The sequence below is a fragment of the Microchirus variegatus genome (assembly GCF_963457635.1).
Source record: "Microchirus variegatus genome assembly, chromosome: 21".
NCBI classification, from domain to species: domain Eukaryota; kingdom Metazoa; phylum Chordata; class Actinopteri; order Pleuronectiformes; family Soleidae; genus Microchirus; species Microchirus variegatus.
In genome coordinates this window covers 15505852-15521528 of record NC_139822.1, presented here as the reverse complement: position 1 = coordinate 15521528, position 15677 = coordinate 15505852, and the positions used below count along the sequence as shown (strand labels likewise).

The following is a 15677-nucleotide window of genomic DNA, read 5'->3' as shown; positions in this document are numbered from 1 at the left end:
TAGTAACAGTGGAACAAACAATTTAAAAGGAGGGTGTGCGTGTGTGTGTGTGTGTGTTGATTTGTCGTGCGGAAGACTCTGGATGAAGCTTAAAAAAACAACAATAACAAAAAACAATCAGTGAGTTTTTAATCCTCGGCGTCAAAGTGTTTCCCACACACATTTATCTCTTTTTTTAATCGAAACTAATATTTTAATATTAAAAATCAGAAGCTTATTATGAATTATACTAATAAGTGCGTCCTGTTTAGAGACGTGCTTCTCCAAATCCATGACAGCATGAGCGGTAACATCATGTTCTTAGTGTTTCCTTAGTGTACAAAGACCTTTTTAAAGGTGGTAGTGTTATTTTTTTGTTGTAATCATAAAATAAGTCACATTTGGAGAGTGTTGACACACTACACTTTCTTCTTTGCTCAAATATAAAAGGAAGAAACTGAAAAAGAAAAAGAAACGCAGGGCTGGAGGATGTGGTGGAGGTGGTGGTGGTGGTGGTTGGGGGGGGCAATGATGAGCTCTCAGACTAGCCTCTTTGGCATGCAAATCATATCTGAATTTCCTCATTAGCATAAATGCATGAGCAACTTTAAATGCTTTTAATTTTCAATCTCGCCAAGCAGAGTAGTAATTTGTCACTGTCAGGATGGGAGAGTAAAAAGGGTGGGGGTGGGGGTGGAGGGGGTGGGACCAGAGGGAGCCAAGGACTCCACGCTAAACAGGAATCACTGAAAATTTCTGATTTACTAATTGACTGATGTGCAGTTCAGTCGAGTTGCCTTGAAGGTGTAAATAATTCTGTGTACATTCAAAATGGCAAAGAGAGAGAGAGTGTTGGGAGGATACAGGAAAGCACATTAAATGATGATGATGCCTCGCTCTCTCCCCAGGCCACACTTTTCTCTGCCCATTCTAATTTCCAGCCTTTTACATTTCCACTCTCTAAAGGGGGAGCGGGGGGGTCTGCTGTTTTAGTACACAGTACACAGATAATCAACGGGAAATTAAAACAAAATGTCACTTTTTATTTTTTCCTCTTTCTGCCGTTACGTGAAAAATCGAGGGCAGCTCAAAGGCTTTCAGCAGCCGAGCACAAAAACATTCCGGCAGGCTTATCACACGAGGAGCTGTAAGTCATTTTTTTTTTTTTTAAATGTTATCTTCATGCTTTCAAGACGTTAAGATCAGTTGACAGTGCACCCTGATGTCTAAACCATTAACGTCTAATTTTTACCGAACAAAGTAGTTCAGATTCAGACAGACCTTGTTAGCTAAATTTAGCTGAAGGTGAAAACGTGTGTGTGTGTGTGGGTGGGGGGGGAGAGGGAGAAAAGATTTAACAAGCTCCCCATTTTTAATGACTAAAACCAATTAAGCAAACATAATTAGTATTCTGTAAGAAAATCACTGACAACTGCAGCGTGAGGATAGCTGCTTACCTCCAAAGAAGGCGCCATCTGACGAGATCTTGGAGAGGATGTGTCCGTCTGTACGCCAGCTGGGCCGCCGAACATGGAATCGATGCCCTCGTCGCCATATTGCAAAGTTAATCACCTCCAGAAGATTTTTTGGGGACATGCGACTGCTTCGCACTTAGACTGGGCCCTGGAAAGAAACACAAACAGTAGCATGAGGAAATCTTGTGCCTTAAACCTTTACCATTCCTTCACCTTTACCTTCGCTATCCTTTATTTTTTTGGTGCCGTAAACAGAAAACTCAATTGTCACTTAAGATTACTTAACCCTTAGAACACCATCACTGTGTTAAAATGTACAGTATATACAGAGGCTATAAGAATGTGCAACATAGTGTCTTATATCCTATTTTTCAGCACAACCTGGGCTAAAAGTACTCAAAATGTTTAAAATCGGATTGAATTTGTTCACTTGGCTCCTTTTGTATGAACAAAATGAAAAAAAACACTCTTTAAAGCCTGAATATATGACCTATAAATACACACCCCCAGGATGTCCATATAAGTAGCTGTGTATTATTCCCACAGTAAATTAACATGGGTGCACTAAAGTTTAATTAAGTACAATAAAAATATGATAAGGAACTCATACAATCAGATTTCAGCAGTAATCACCAAGTAAGTTATAGCTGGATAGTAAGAACAGGAAATGTGTTTTATCCCATAATGTTATATCTCAACGTTAAGGTGTTAACTGATGGTATTAGGGCTGAACGATGAATAAAATATATGTTAAAGACGGTATATTTTACACCATTTAGCTGTGACACACACGCAACTAACGATTATTTTCATCATCGATTAATCTGTCGATTATTTTCACGGTTAATCGAGTGAATCGTTTGGTCCATAAAATGTTGATCAGTGTTTGTCAAACCTGGAAATGACGATGTTCTCAAATGTCTTGTTTGTGTCCACAAATGAAAATGATTGAGTTTGAATGACGGAGCAAAGAAACCAGAAAATATTCACATTTAAGAAGCAAAAATAATCAGAAATCGTGTTTCAATAATGAAAAAAGCTTCAAACCAAATAATTGAGTAGTTGTTTTGGCTCTACTTCTTAGTTATTATTATTATTATTATCATGTACATTAGAGCCGATTTGAACATTTATGTTACTTATCGGTTTAAAAAAAACTACCGTGTAACTTTTTTCTGTCTCTGCCAAACAGACCACTGAGCTGTGAACCTTTGCTTATATCAACACATAAAGAGGATACCTGACATCAGGGTTTTAGTTTCCAGTGTTTCCTTGTAGCATTTTTTATTTAAAAAAAACAAAAACACAAACTGAAAGCTATTTTGGTCAGACGGGAGACGGCAAATAGGAAAGTGCACTCCTGGTGTGAGCAAACCATCCCACAGGATCCTCAGATGCTCGTGTTGAAACGTCAGCGGCTGTCAATCATCCCAGCGCCATGGCAACAGGCGGAGGGAAGTGGGATTTTAGTTTTATGGTGAGTGAAATGTTGTGACAACTAACAAGGCTAATTAGTGAGTGTGATATTTTCCTTCATCCTGCACCACATTATATGGAACTCAATCTACACTACCGCGACTGATTTCATTTTATTGATTCAGTTGCTTTCCAAATGTCCAGTCATGATAATAATAACAATAATAAGTATAGGACATTTTTATACACAGGAACATGTAGCACACCTTACTGTTTCTTCATTTCCTGTGAAGTAACAGTCTTGCTCTGCCATTTCACCCGTGACAAATACAAAATAATTGGACCACAGATCAACCAGCGAGCAGGAGAAAGGAAGCTATATGGACTATATGTGTTTGGTGTATGGCAGCAAACACTCAAAGGTATATACTCTCTCTATATAACTCCTCTGCAGGCAGAGGGAGACATGAAAAGAGAGGAAAGCTGTGGCATATCAATTGCCTTACCTCACACTCATACTGCCCTCCAGTGGTGAAAGAGTGAATGACTGCTGTTGCGATGCCAGGAGGTGAACACACTGTGAGATGACAACAGTGCCACGGAAACATTAAAACAATAATCTCCCATCAGGATAAACATTTATTCTCATTTTGCAATCTGGAATAGTTGATTATTGTCTCTCGATTTCTCCTGCGCAAAGGAAGATAATTTCCCCTCGACTAATTTGACTATAAATTATTCAATTAGCAAGTAATTTATGAACTACTTCAGAGTGTAAAATAAAAAATCATTGTACACTAAAGCTTTTTGTCAGAGGTATAGGCTTATATGCATTTATATTGAAAATGTTAATGTGAAAATGTTCAAATCGTACGATTTATGGTCAAATCATATCCAAAGGGAAACACATGACGGGCTACCTGGTACATTATTATTATTATTATCATAATATAATATTATTTTATTCAGCCCAGGATTTCTACAAGACAACAACAAACTGCCCAAAATGTCTTAGCGTTAAGGTTGTCCTTCATTGGAGATAAGGGTCCTAAAAGACTGATTATGCCTGATTAAAAACACCTGCATTCAACACGAAAACAGGTGTGGCCAATTACTTTTATCCATATAGTGTGTTTTATTTTTTAAATTATGTAATATATATATATATATATATATATATATATATATATATATATATATATATATATATATATATATATATATATATATATATATATATACGTACGGTATATCATTGCAGACGCCATTAATGCTGAAATTTGATGGAATATTGTGAAGAACGGTTGATTAGACCTACTTGCTTCATTGGAGATAAGGGTCCTAAAAGACTGATTATGCCTGATTAAAAACACCTGCATTCAACACAAAAACAGGTGTGGCCAATTACTTTTATCCATATAATGTGCATTTTATTTTTGAAATGATGTAAAAATACATACCTTTATATCATTGCAGACGGCATTAATGCTGAAATCTGATGGAATATTGTGAAGAACGGTTGATTATAGCTCAGGCGGCCCGAAGGTGTTCGAGTTAGCGGACCCTAGCATGAGTTTTAGCATTAGCTTTGAACTGAAGTGAAGTAATGGATTAACATTCGTCAACACGCAGAGGAAATTAGACAAATTAATGTGACGTGTTTCAAACAACGGTTGCCATGTGTGCATTACACCGTAAGGTCAACAAAATGTTTGCTTTGTTTTAATTTAAAATGATTTATAAAGCACAAAAATAATCAAGAAGTCTGAATGAGAGCAGAGCTAATACAACTTTAACAAGATGTAGTTTGTCAGTGAAAAACTATGAACATTTTCACCAGAAAGTATAATTAATTAATTAAACTCACCATGTCAATCACAGCAGCTTTATTTTTTTTTTCAATCCCTTTCCTTCCGCCTCTTCTTCTTCTTCGTTGAGTTTTAATGTTAAATTATCCTAATGGCAGTTGACGAACCAGCTTGTTGGCGCATTGCTGCCACCTACTGGGCTGGAAGGTGTAGTGGTCGAAACATGGACGTACTGCGTAATAATAATGTCAAGTCAAATAACAATCATTTCAGAGGGATTTTCATATCCCATCAATAGTTTTAGACATGTCAAAAATATGCAAAAATATGATGTATTTATTTTTGGACTAATTCAACTATTTGTGAAATTAAACATTTAAAACAAATCTTTCAAACAAAATAGCAGTGATCAAAATAATGAAAATAATAGAAATTAAAAAAAAAATACATAGAAATATCAGTAAAAATAAATATTTATTCAAGATGTGAATCATAATGACTTTATTATTTATGGTTACTCCCTTCAGGGCTGATGCTGCATGGCTTGAATGCCGCTTCCAGAGTTGTGATGTCATCATAAGGCGTGATGTCATCGGTCCGCCTTTCATCTGTTCAAAAAGAAGTGACATCGCTGACGACATCACGCTTTCCTCTTTCAAAAGACGACAGACGTATTTCTGTCAGAGCATTTTTTTTTTAGCAATGTTAAATGAAATGTTGAATTTAGCTTTGTGTTGGATTCACATTAATTGTAATATGTGAGTATTATCTTGCACCGTCTGTATCTTTGTTGCTGCGACACATTTTGCCAAAAATCAGGGGCCAATTTTTACTTTGCAATAGGACTGAGGTTAGGCTGTATGTGTTCTCTTTAAAGTTTACTTTTACTGTTATCAATACAACATTCAATAAAGTATACATTATATAAGTGACATTATTTTCTTCTTATGCCATAGAACATGGATTCAGAAGCAAACGACATCCAGCTTCAGTTTGAAGCGCTACAAAAGCAGGATATGCACTCATCAAATGTCAGGTGAGTTACTTAGAGGCAGCATTTATTTCACATTTAATTCACTTAATAAGGAATATGAACAGGATTAAGTGTGAATCCAAACATACCGACACTGAAGTCATTTTTGTCTTATTATTCCCTCTGTAGAAAAGCAGAATGGGAAAACATGGCCCGCTTGTGTGTGAAAACCTGCAGGATGGATGTGGCACGCGTGTGCTTTGGGAAGATGAAAAACGCCCGAGCAGCAAAAGCGCTGAGGGAGGCGGAGGCCGAGCCGGAACCAGAGGCCCAGGTGGCAATGTTGGCCGTTCACCTCGGCATGCGAGTGAGACATCAAATATTTTTCAATGTCCATGTTTTCTCTGTTTTTGTTGTAAAGGGCCACTTCACACAAAATATAAACAGTTTTATATAGGGATGGGAATCGGGGTCGGTCAGTATCGGTATCAATATCAGGATCAATATCAGTGTCAGTGTCAGTGTCAGTGTCAGTGTCAGTATCGATCCGATACTGGTTAAAATCACGGGATCGGATATGGGATGGATAAAAATGTAAAAACCAATACAACCCAAAAATCATATATGTCGACTGAAAATTTTTTCAAAAATCAGCAAAAGCATTTTTTAGCTGAGTCGTGTATGTCTTTGAATCGGGATCGTTCAGTATCTGTATCAGTGTCAGTGTCAGTGTCAGTGTCAGTATCAGTGTTAGTATCAGTGTCAGTATCAGTGTCAATATCAATATCAATATCAGTATCAGTATCAGTATCAATATCAGTATCAGTATCAGTATCAGTATCAATATCAGTATCAGTGTCAATGTCAATATCAATGTCAATGTCAATGTCAATGTCAATGTCAATATCAGTGTTAGTGTCAGTGTCAGTCTCAGTCTCAATCTCAATATCAATATCAGTATCAGTATCAGTATCGGTCCGATACTGGTCAAAATCACTGGATCGGATATGAGATGGATAAAAATTTAAAAACCAATACAACCCAAAAATCTTATATGTCGACTGAAAAAAATGTCAATAAAAATCAGCAAAAGCATTTTGGCCGAGTCGTGTATGTCTTTGAAATGACATGGCACAAATTGCATCGCTAACAGCACCATACGTTCATAAATGGTTCAATGAAAGGACCGTATCGGACTATAATATCAATATCGGTAGAGTTCGTCATATCAGTATCGGTATCACGTGTCTCATTCCCACAACAAAAGAGGAAGTTGGGATTGAAATTTACAAAAAGTCGACGTCAAAGTCGCTTCCTTTCAAGAAAATAAAAGCCCAACACTACTCTTTACTGTGTTTGACCATTCGAACGTGCAGGTAAAACCACTCCTTTAAGTGTAAGCACACACCATTACATCTTAACGGCCAGGACTTTCCAGACCAACATACGTTCATCATTCCATTGTGTTTCCCTGTCGTTCCAACAGGAGGACGCCGAAAATCTGTACAAGAGCTGCCAACGCTACGACCTCTTAATTTATTTCTACCAGGCGTTGGGAGAATGGCAGAAAGCTTTAGAGACGGCCGAAACCCACGATCACATCCACCTCAGCACCACCCACTACAATTACGCCAAACACCTGGAGTCCATGGGTAATAAGACCCTGGCCGTTGAACAGTGAGTCTCAGTGTCGCGTGGATTTATATTCAAGATGCAGTAAATTGGGATTATAAGTTGTCGTTGTTGTTGCAGTTATGAGAAATCAGACACACACAGGACTGAAGTTCCCAGGATGTTACAGCACGACACGTCATCTCTCGAGAGCTACGTCAACAAAAAGAAGGACAAGTATGTCGAAAACGTCCCTTCATGATTGTTTTAATGTGTATTTTTTTTCTGAGAGACGTCTGCAATCAGGAGTGGACATCACGTGATTGTCATTTTACATTTTCCAAACCAGGGACATCTACAAGTGGTGGGCCCAGTACCTGGAGAGCCAGTCAGACATGGACTCAGCACTGCGTTATTATGAAAGTGCTCAGGATTATGTCTCCCTGGTTCGACTCTACTGCTGCATGGGGAACACACAGAAGGTGAGTGTCATGTAGCCATTATATTACGCGTCCCCACGCAAGTTTTCCCCCATGCAAGGCGGGTATGTACGCATGTACATGTTGAGGGTTGGTCTCTTTTGTCACGTATGAAGTTTCGAGGCGATAGGTCAATGTATGACGAAGCACTTCCTGTTTGGTGGCGAATGGTCGAAAAATTTGCCACCAAACAGGCACTTCCGGTTTCGAAAGATTTACTTCCTGTGTGCAGGTCATGACATGCAGTAATGTTCAAGGTGGGCCCCTGGAACTTGCGCATGAAGTTTAGAGGCGCTCGGTCGATGTATGGCCAAGTTACAGGGCACTTCCTGTTTCATGGCGGAATGACGGCTAAATTCAAAATGGCGAACATCACGTTGGGTCAAGTTTGTGTCCGTAAACGTGTTCGGGGTCAGTCTCTTGTGTCACGTGTGAAGTTTCGAGGCGATCGGTCGATGTATGGCGAAGTTAGAGGGCACTTCCTGGTGCACAAATGAGATAATAAATAAATATCCGTCTTTCTCAGGCATTTGAGATCGCTCACACCACAGGCGACAGAGCGGCGTCGTTCTACGTGGCCAGGAACTTTGAGCGCCAGAAGGACGTCAAACAGGCGGTCCACTTCTACATCAGAGCGCAGGCCTACAACAACGCCATTCGACTTTGTAAGGTAAAAGCACCGCCGGCGTGCACGTCAAACACGTGATTTCTTGTACGCACGCGGTTATACTCGCGTGTCGTCCTCTGTGAACAGGACAACGGTCTGGACGATCAGCTGATGAGCACGGCGCTGCTCAGTAACCCGCAGGACATGATGGAAGCTGCCAATTACTACAGAAAGAAAGACATCCACATGGACCGAGCTGTCGAGCTCTACCTCAAGGTTCGTGGATCATGCCTCCATCTTGTCCTTTGCCTTGTGTCCTCAACATGTCCTCCTCCACAACGTCCATGAACCTTCTCTGTGGTCTTCCTCCTGGATGTTCTATTGTATGTTTATGTTTAAATGTAGGCTGGTTGTGCCTCCGAAGCTTTTGAGTTGGCCTTCGCCACCCAGCAGTTCTCCACACTCCAGTCCATCGCCGAGAACCTGGACGAGAACGCGTCCCCGGCTCTCCTGGCACGCTGCGCCGACTTCCTCATCACGCAGTCCCAGCACGAGAAGGCCGTGGAGCTGCTGATAGCTGCTAAGAAGGTAACCGGATCAGGTCACATTAGTTGGCACCTCTTTACCATCTGCTTATGTGCGTCTTTTGTTTTTCGTGCTCCCAGTACCACCAAGCCTTGAAGGTGTGCGTTAAACAAAACGTGGCCATCACAGAGGAGCTGGCGGAGAGAATGACCGAAACCGCTTCAAAAGACTTGTCGGAAGAAGCCCACAAAGAAGTGCTGGAGCGGATCGCCGACTGCTGCAGACAGCAGGGCAATTACGGCCTGGCTGTAAAGAAATACACACAAGCGGGCAACAAGTGTAAGGTAAGATTGTCGCGCCTGGAAAACGCGAAGTGGACCCACAAGGCTCTGAAAATCTCAGATTTGACTCCACTTTCTTGAAACAGGCCATGAGGTCGCTCCTGAAGACGGGCGACACGCAGAAAATCGTGTTCTACGCCAACTTTTGTCGCAAGAAAGAGCTTTTCATCATGGCCGCGAACTACCTGCAGTCTCTGGACTGGCAAAAGAATCGGGAGATCTTCAAGACCATCGTGGATTTCTACACTAAAGGGCGGGCGCTGGACCTGCTGGCTGGCTTCTACGAAGTCTGGGCTCAGGTGTGGGGGAAATAGAATCGGATAATTTTTACGCTGCAGTAATATTTCGGGCACATGAAATGCTGAATAAACCGTTACCTTTGTTAAGGTGGAGATCAACGACAACCAGAACTATGAAGAGGCGCTAAATGTTTTGAACGAAGCCGCCAAGTGTCTCTCAAAAGCAAAGGACTCTTCGACTTCAACGGACGCGAGACTGGCTGACCTGAAGCAAAAGATCGCCCTGATCAAGACCTTTGTTCGTGCTCGCAGGTAAGAAATATAACATTTCTCCAGACCGTCGTTCTCTGGCTGTGATCATGTGAGCTCGGACCTTTTGTCTTCTGCAGGTTGTACGCAGAGAACGCTGGCTTTGCTCTGCAGATATGTGAAGGACTGCTGGAGGAGCCACAGTTAGAAAAAGCTGTCAGGATCGGCGATGTCTTCGGTTTCCTGGTGGATCACCACTGTCAAGAAGGCAACATCCAGTTGGTAAGTGACTCTTTTCAAATTTGATCGGTGAAACCTCTCCTCTAAAGGGAGTTCTTGGGAGGCTGAACGTGTCTCGTCTTGTTCAATCTTTCACGTGTAGGCCTTTGCTAAGCTGCAGGAGCTCCACAAGCTGCTGCCATCTCACAACGTGAGGCAATACATCAGCCAGGCAAGTCTGAAGGCCTTGCAGAAAGGGATGGCAGAGATCGGCGTGACACCCGGTGGTACACTGTGAAGGAACCAGGACTTAAAAATCTTATACTTACATAATTGCAATTTTCAATACACAATTTACGCCAGATCCTATTGACAAGTAATCATAAGAGTAAAAATTTGGTTTTGGAGAAGTGAGGGTAGAGTTGGATGCAATCAATCCTTTTTAGCATAGGCACGAAACTAGCGCTTGTTCCACGGAAGGGACCTGTATGCAGAATAGCTGGAGTTGAACAGCCAATAGGAGAGTCCGCTCTCTCTGAACTCTTCTGTGATTGGTCTCCTTGGACAGATCGTCTAAAAGCCTGCAATCAAAGTCTGAGTATGTGCAGTTTATCAGTTTAGAAATAAAGCAACATTTTTGAATTATATCGTGTAGGGTTAGGGTTACTACTACTACTGATTTGTTTTAAAATCTTTTACATCTTTTTAACCCTTTAAGGTACCAAAAAATTATTTATTTGCATTTTTTTATTATTTTGTTTACTTATGATAACCATCTTTTTTTTTAAATTAGACCCTACAGTATTTCAGATACAGGCCTCTACCAAACGGTTGAGACGTCCGTTTATAATAAACCTGGTTTGTATAATTCATAAAGTACAACATTCACAACATTCCCAAGCCACATTAAGTTAGTGTTAGTGAGTTCAGATTGATGATGTTTTTCAATGAGATTTATTGACTTAAAGTGTGGTTGACCAAATGGTTGAGTAGTACCTTAAAGGGTTAATCTTACCTTTTTTGTGTATTTATGTGTTACTTATGACTTTTTAGGCATTTGTAAGCACAAAATAAACATGATTTGTCAGATCACTTGATGTACAATACAGTTATTGAATCTTCTGCAGTTTGATGTTACAGTCAGTGTCCACTAGATGGCAGCCACTCACCAAACCAAAGCAGCAGCACATCACCATTTCGCTGTTATTCAGGGAGGACCCAGGTCTCGTTTTTTCCAGCCACAGAATATTTTATTGGAAACACTTAATCCTGACCGATACACATTATCCAACAGCATGTTTGTGAGCTCACTCCATGTGCCTTGAACAGGAAGCCTTAACGTTACATCACTTTTTACCGTCCATCACAGCAGCAGCAGCAGATCCCAAAAAAATGACCAAATCCTTACAAAAAAAGTCACAAAAGTACAGATGCCAGCCAGCCAGCTAGCCAAATATATCAAAACCACATCCATTTTGTCTGAGCCCCCACTGACTACACCGATACACATCTGCAAATATTATTCAAAACCCCCCCCGACTATATTAACGCAAAGCATGGTATTTATGGCCACTACTGAAAGTGAAATATCGCTAATTTTAGTGTCTTAAGACCAGGAAACGTTTGTAAAAGCAGTGGTGGTCATGAGCTGAACGACAGCACAGTGGTCGGATTTGATCTTCGGGTGAGCACGGAAGTTTAAAATGACAGAAACGGGTGTTCTAATCTAAACCTTCCATAAAGTGCCTGTTAGCAGCGAATACAAATCTACGGATGTGTCGAAAGTCGGCGTTTTTTTTGTAGAGGACTAACTCGAGATGCAAAAAGGTTTTTTCATCGCCTCAGAATATCTATTCATCTTTGGCAAATGTGCAGGAACTTATTTTTTTTCCAGGAGAATATAGGCACTATGACAGGGCAGCCCTTTTTTTTTGTCTCGTCAGTCCATCATGTCTTCTACTGGAGCTGTGGAACTTGGGTACACCTGCACGTTCATTATGACATCTCTGTTGATCTTCCACTTTCATAACCTGACTTCTATACGTCAATAAATACCATTTTCTACCAGTTTTTAGGTTGTTTTTTGTGTGTAACCTCCACATTTGCCTCGGCCACCTGCGCCCACGTTCACGTTCGGATTTGTGACTCAAAGTTTAGGTGCTCCATAAATGTTTGGAGGTATTTTTGTGCAGTTTAGAGGATGGATACAGCAGCGCGACGCAAAAGATCAATCAAATCAGCGATCTTGGAATCCATCCAGTCAAATCCACTCCACATTTTCCACATTTTTAAAGGACCAGTATGCAACATTCCGCCACACAAAGTATCAGGATACAACAAAATATTATCCTCTAAATCCTGCATGTAGTACAGGAAGTGCCGTGTTTTATTTCGCGCTGGGCACGTTAGCGATGTGTCAACGTTAGCGCGTGTCGCGTTTCCACAGCAACTGAGCGGAAAAAGACGTCCGTGACATCATGTTTACGTGACTCCCGATTGTTAAAATGAGTCTCTAAAGTAACGCAGTTTCTCGTGCAGTAGCACCAGAGTCCAGGCACCAGTTAGCTGCATTAGCTCCTTTAGCGCCGTTAGCGCGCCTACAGTCGAACTGGAGCGGTCTGCTTATTAAACGAAAAAGAGCAGCGCTGCAAATAACCAGCGTACCTGTGTACTGCATATGTGTGCCTCTGTTTTTAAAGTTTAGCGTTACTTTAGAGACTCATTTTAACAATCGGAAGTCGCGTAAACATGACGTCACACGTCTTTTGGCAGTCAGTCGTCATGGAAACGTGTCATGCGTTAACCGTGTTGCACTAGTTTTATTATCAGGCGTCTGTTTCAGTGGCTGCTCCAAGAGACGTATTTGAAAACGGGTTAATGAGTTTTCGCTCGAATGTGACATTAGCCTAGCCTAGCGGGTTGTTGTGTCGTGTTTCGCGGAGGCAAGATGGCAGAAAGTAGTTTCAGCTGTCTCCGGATTTAAGCCCCAAAGGAGCGAGCTTATTCTTTGGCGAAGAAGAAGATTTGAAACGAGGACTGAGATAGGACCATGTTCATATCCGAATGACTCCAATATTGCATACTGGACCTTTAAATAGCACAGCATAGCAGCAAACACTCATATATTCGCTTTCATTTGCATAAAACCATCATTCATAAAAAAGCACGCTGCAGCGGCCTCTGTCAACGAGACTCTTGTTCCTGTCACCAAACATCAACAGTGAGCTCGCTAATGCGTCATAAACCGCGTCAAAGATAATCTACTGTCACTTTCATCATCTCTGATGTCAGGTTCAAATAATTCCATTCAACACGTGCGCACACACACACACACACAGAAAAGAGATTTCCTTTAAGGCGTAAAACCTGTAAAATTGCCATGCAGATACACACACATTCCACTGCAAGCAGGCAATGACACACTGAGAGAGGGGGGAAAGCCGACACTGAATCGTGTATATATAAGGTCTTCTAATAATTCTAGATCTGCTAGGACACGTACGTCGCGTTACCACGCAAACACACTATGTTACTTTGTCGGGCTTTTCGGGCAAAGTGAGGACAAAGGGGAATAGAAAGCCCTTCGCCTCCACAGGTGCCGGCAGTGTCTCTTCAACAAAGTAGGCGTTCTCCTCCTCCACCACAAACTGAAGCGTCTGGGACTTGTTCACGCAGTAGATGCAGTTCCCGATCACCGCGCACCGGAACGGCAAGTGGCTGCCGAGCCTCTGCGACGCGCAGTCGTGCCACATCTTGACTATGGCGTTGTACTTGTACACGCTGATGCCCTGCTCGCGGTTGACGTCGAAGCGGTAGATGAAGCTCTTGAGCGCCACCATGTCGCTGGACTTCCGGCGGCTGTTGTTGTAGGGACACTCCTGCCACTCGTCGCGCCTGGCGTCGTACTTCAGCAGGCGGTAGAAGAGCGAGCCGCCCGAGACGTAGAGCTCGCCGCTGCAGGTGGTCGCCTCGTGGGCCACGGCGAAGGCCCCTTTGGGCAAGGGGGCGACGGTGGTCCAGCGGTCCATGCGGGGGTCGTATTTTTCCACCGTAAACAAACATTCCCCTCCGATGGCGTACAAGCAGCCGTCCATCGACACGAGCTTTAGCTGTGCACGCGCCTGGATCAGGGGTCTGACCTCGGCCCAGCGGTTGGTTATCGGGTTGTAACAGAAGACCTTGTCCGAGACTTTGCCTTTGTCCCCGTAGCCCTTGATCCCCCCCGCCACAAAAAGGTAGTTGTACATGGTGCAGACGCCGCACCCTTTCGCGGTGATGTCCTCGGGCATGGACGTCAAAGGTCTCCAGTCGTTCGCGGCTTCGTTGAAGTGGTAAATCATGTGGTTCTCCTCCAAAGACCCCGCCGACACGGGGCTCTGCGGGCGGCTGCCGCAGCGACTCGGCGGCCGGCTCCCGACTCGATCGAACACGTCGTTGGTCTCCACTACCATCAGCGTCTTCCTCCCGTCCATTCTCTTCTTCAGGATCAGATCCCGTTCGGAGCCGTTCAATCGGCCGTACACCGCCGGGTCCTTGAGGACCTGCAGGAAGTTGTCGCTCATGAACCCGTACGCCGTCTCTTTCAGCTCGCTGAGCCGCTGCTTCTTGGCGATGGTCAGGATCTCGAAGCAGTTCTCGGCGCTTATTTGCGCCGACATGGAGTCCATGGCCGCCTGGACGGCGCAAGGGATCTGCAGGACCTTCGCTCCCATGATGACGTCCACGACGTTGTCCTTGCTCACGCTCATGCGCGACGTGTAAACGTAGTCTATCAGCGTGGACAGCGTCTTGTAGTTGACGCCCTTCACCTTCAGAATGTCTCGCGAGAGCCGCGCCTTGAAGTAGTCGCTCTTCTCGGCCAGGACGCACTTGTGAGCGCTGATTGTCTGCCCTCCGACTTCGATGACCAAATCGGGATCCTTCTCACCCTGCGCGCTCTCGGCCGTTTCCAAAACCGACTCGGATTCCGCGCCGTAAGACGCTTTCGACCTGGCGCCATTGTGGTTTTCACTGCTTGCGCAATTCTGGGTGCCAGACACGTGATTGGACTCCAGATCCACGGCACACGAGCCGTTGCCTTCCTGGCGATCGATGTGATTGTTCTTCGTCGCTCTTCCATCCAGCAGGTATTCCTTCTCAAACACCGCAGGAGGAGGACTGAAATCCGTGTATCCTGGACATAAATCCCCGTCGCTGTCAGCAGGTGAGATGAGGTCAGGGTTCACGGCGTGGAGGATGACGTCGGCCTCCACGGTGAAGGTCCCTCTGCCTTTCCTGCAGCCTTCGTCCATGTTTGGGGCGTCGCTCACGCCGCGATCATGCTGCTGGAGAGGAGAGGAAAACCGTCTTATACCTGCATGAAGAGGGGAAACAAGAAGAGAATATGAGGCAACTTTCACTACTGCAGAGACGTCTTTGTTCTCCGAGGGGCGCCGTTTCTCTAACAAACTGGGAGGCGTAAAAAGGAAAGGATTTAGCCCTTGATGTGAAGGGTTTTCCTGGGTACTGCATGTGAATCCTTCCCCTGACAGTTGGCATAATTAAAAACAGGTGAGAGAGGAGAATGAGTCACACTCTCTTCTGTTTTTGTGCCGACAATGGATTCATAATCCACGCAGAGAAAGAAGAAAAGGAACGCCTCTTCAAAATCTGGAAATGTTGTGATGCAACCAGTGAGTCTCTGAGCCTGTAAACCAAACAAGGAGGGTTGATTTGTTGTGGATTACATGTAATTTATGCTCCACTCTGGAGCCAGT

The 15677-nt window shown here is 43.2% G+C and overlaps 2 protein-coding genes across 2 annotated transcripts; one reads left to right on the top strand and one right to left on the bottom strand.

The window, feature by feature from the left end:
- Positions 1-5637: 5637 nt before the first annotated feature.
- On the top strand, positions 5638-10219 carry LOC310942634 (intraflagellar transport protein 140 homolog; the record flags this gene model as incomplete). Its single annotated transcript, XM_083908048.1, has 13 exons — positions 5638-5714; positions 5841-6018; positions 7138-7328; positions 7404-7499; positions 7612-7744; positions 8268-8411; positions 8496-8624; positions 8754-8936; positions 9014-9217; positions 9301-9513; positions 9602-9765; positions 9843-9984; positions 10085-10219. 13 exons carry the CDS (start codon positions 5638-5640, stop codon positions 10217-10219), a joined length of 1989 nt encoding a protein of 662 aa, XP_083764174.1.
- Positions 10220-13445: 3226 nt separating this feature from the next.
- On the bottom strand, positions 13446-15212 carry kbtbd11 (kelch repeat and BTB (POZ) domain containing 11; the record flags this gene model as incomplete). Its single annotated transcript, XM_083907891.1, has 1 exon — positions 13446-15212. One exon carries the CDS (start codon positions 15210-15212, stop codon positions 13446-13448), a length of 1767 nt encoding a protein of 588 aa, XP_083764017.1.
- Between the last annotated feature and the right edge of the window lie 465 nt (positions 15213-15677).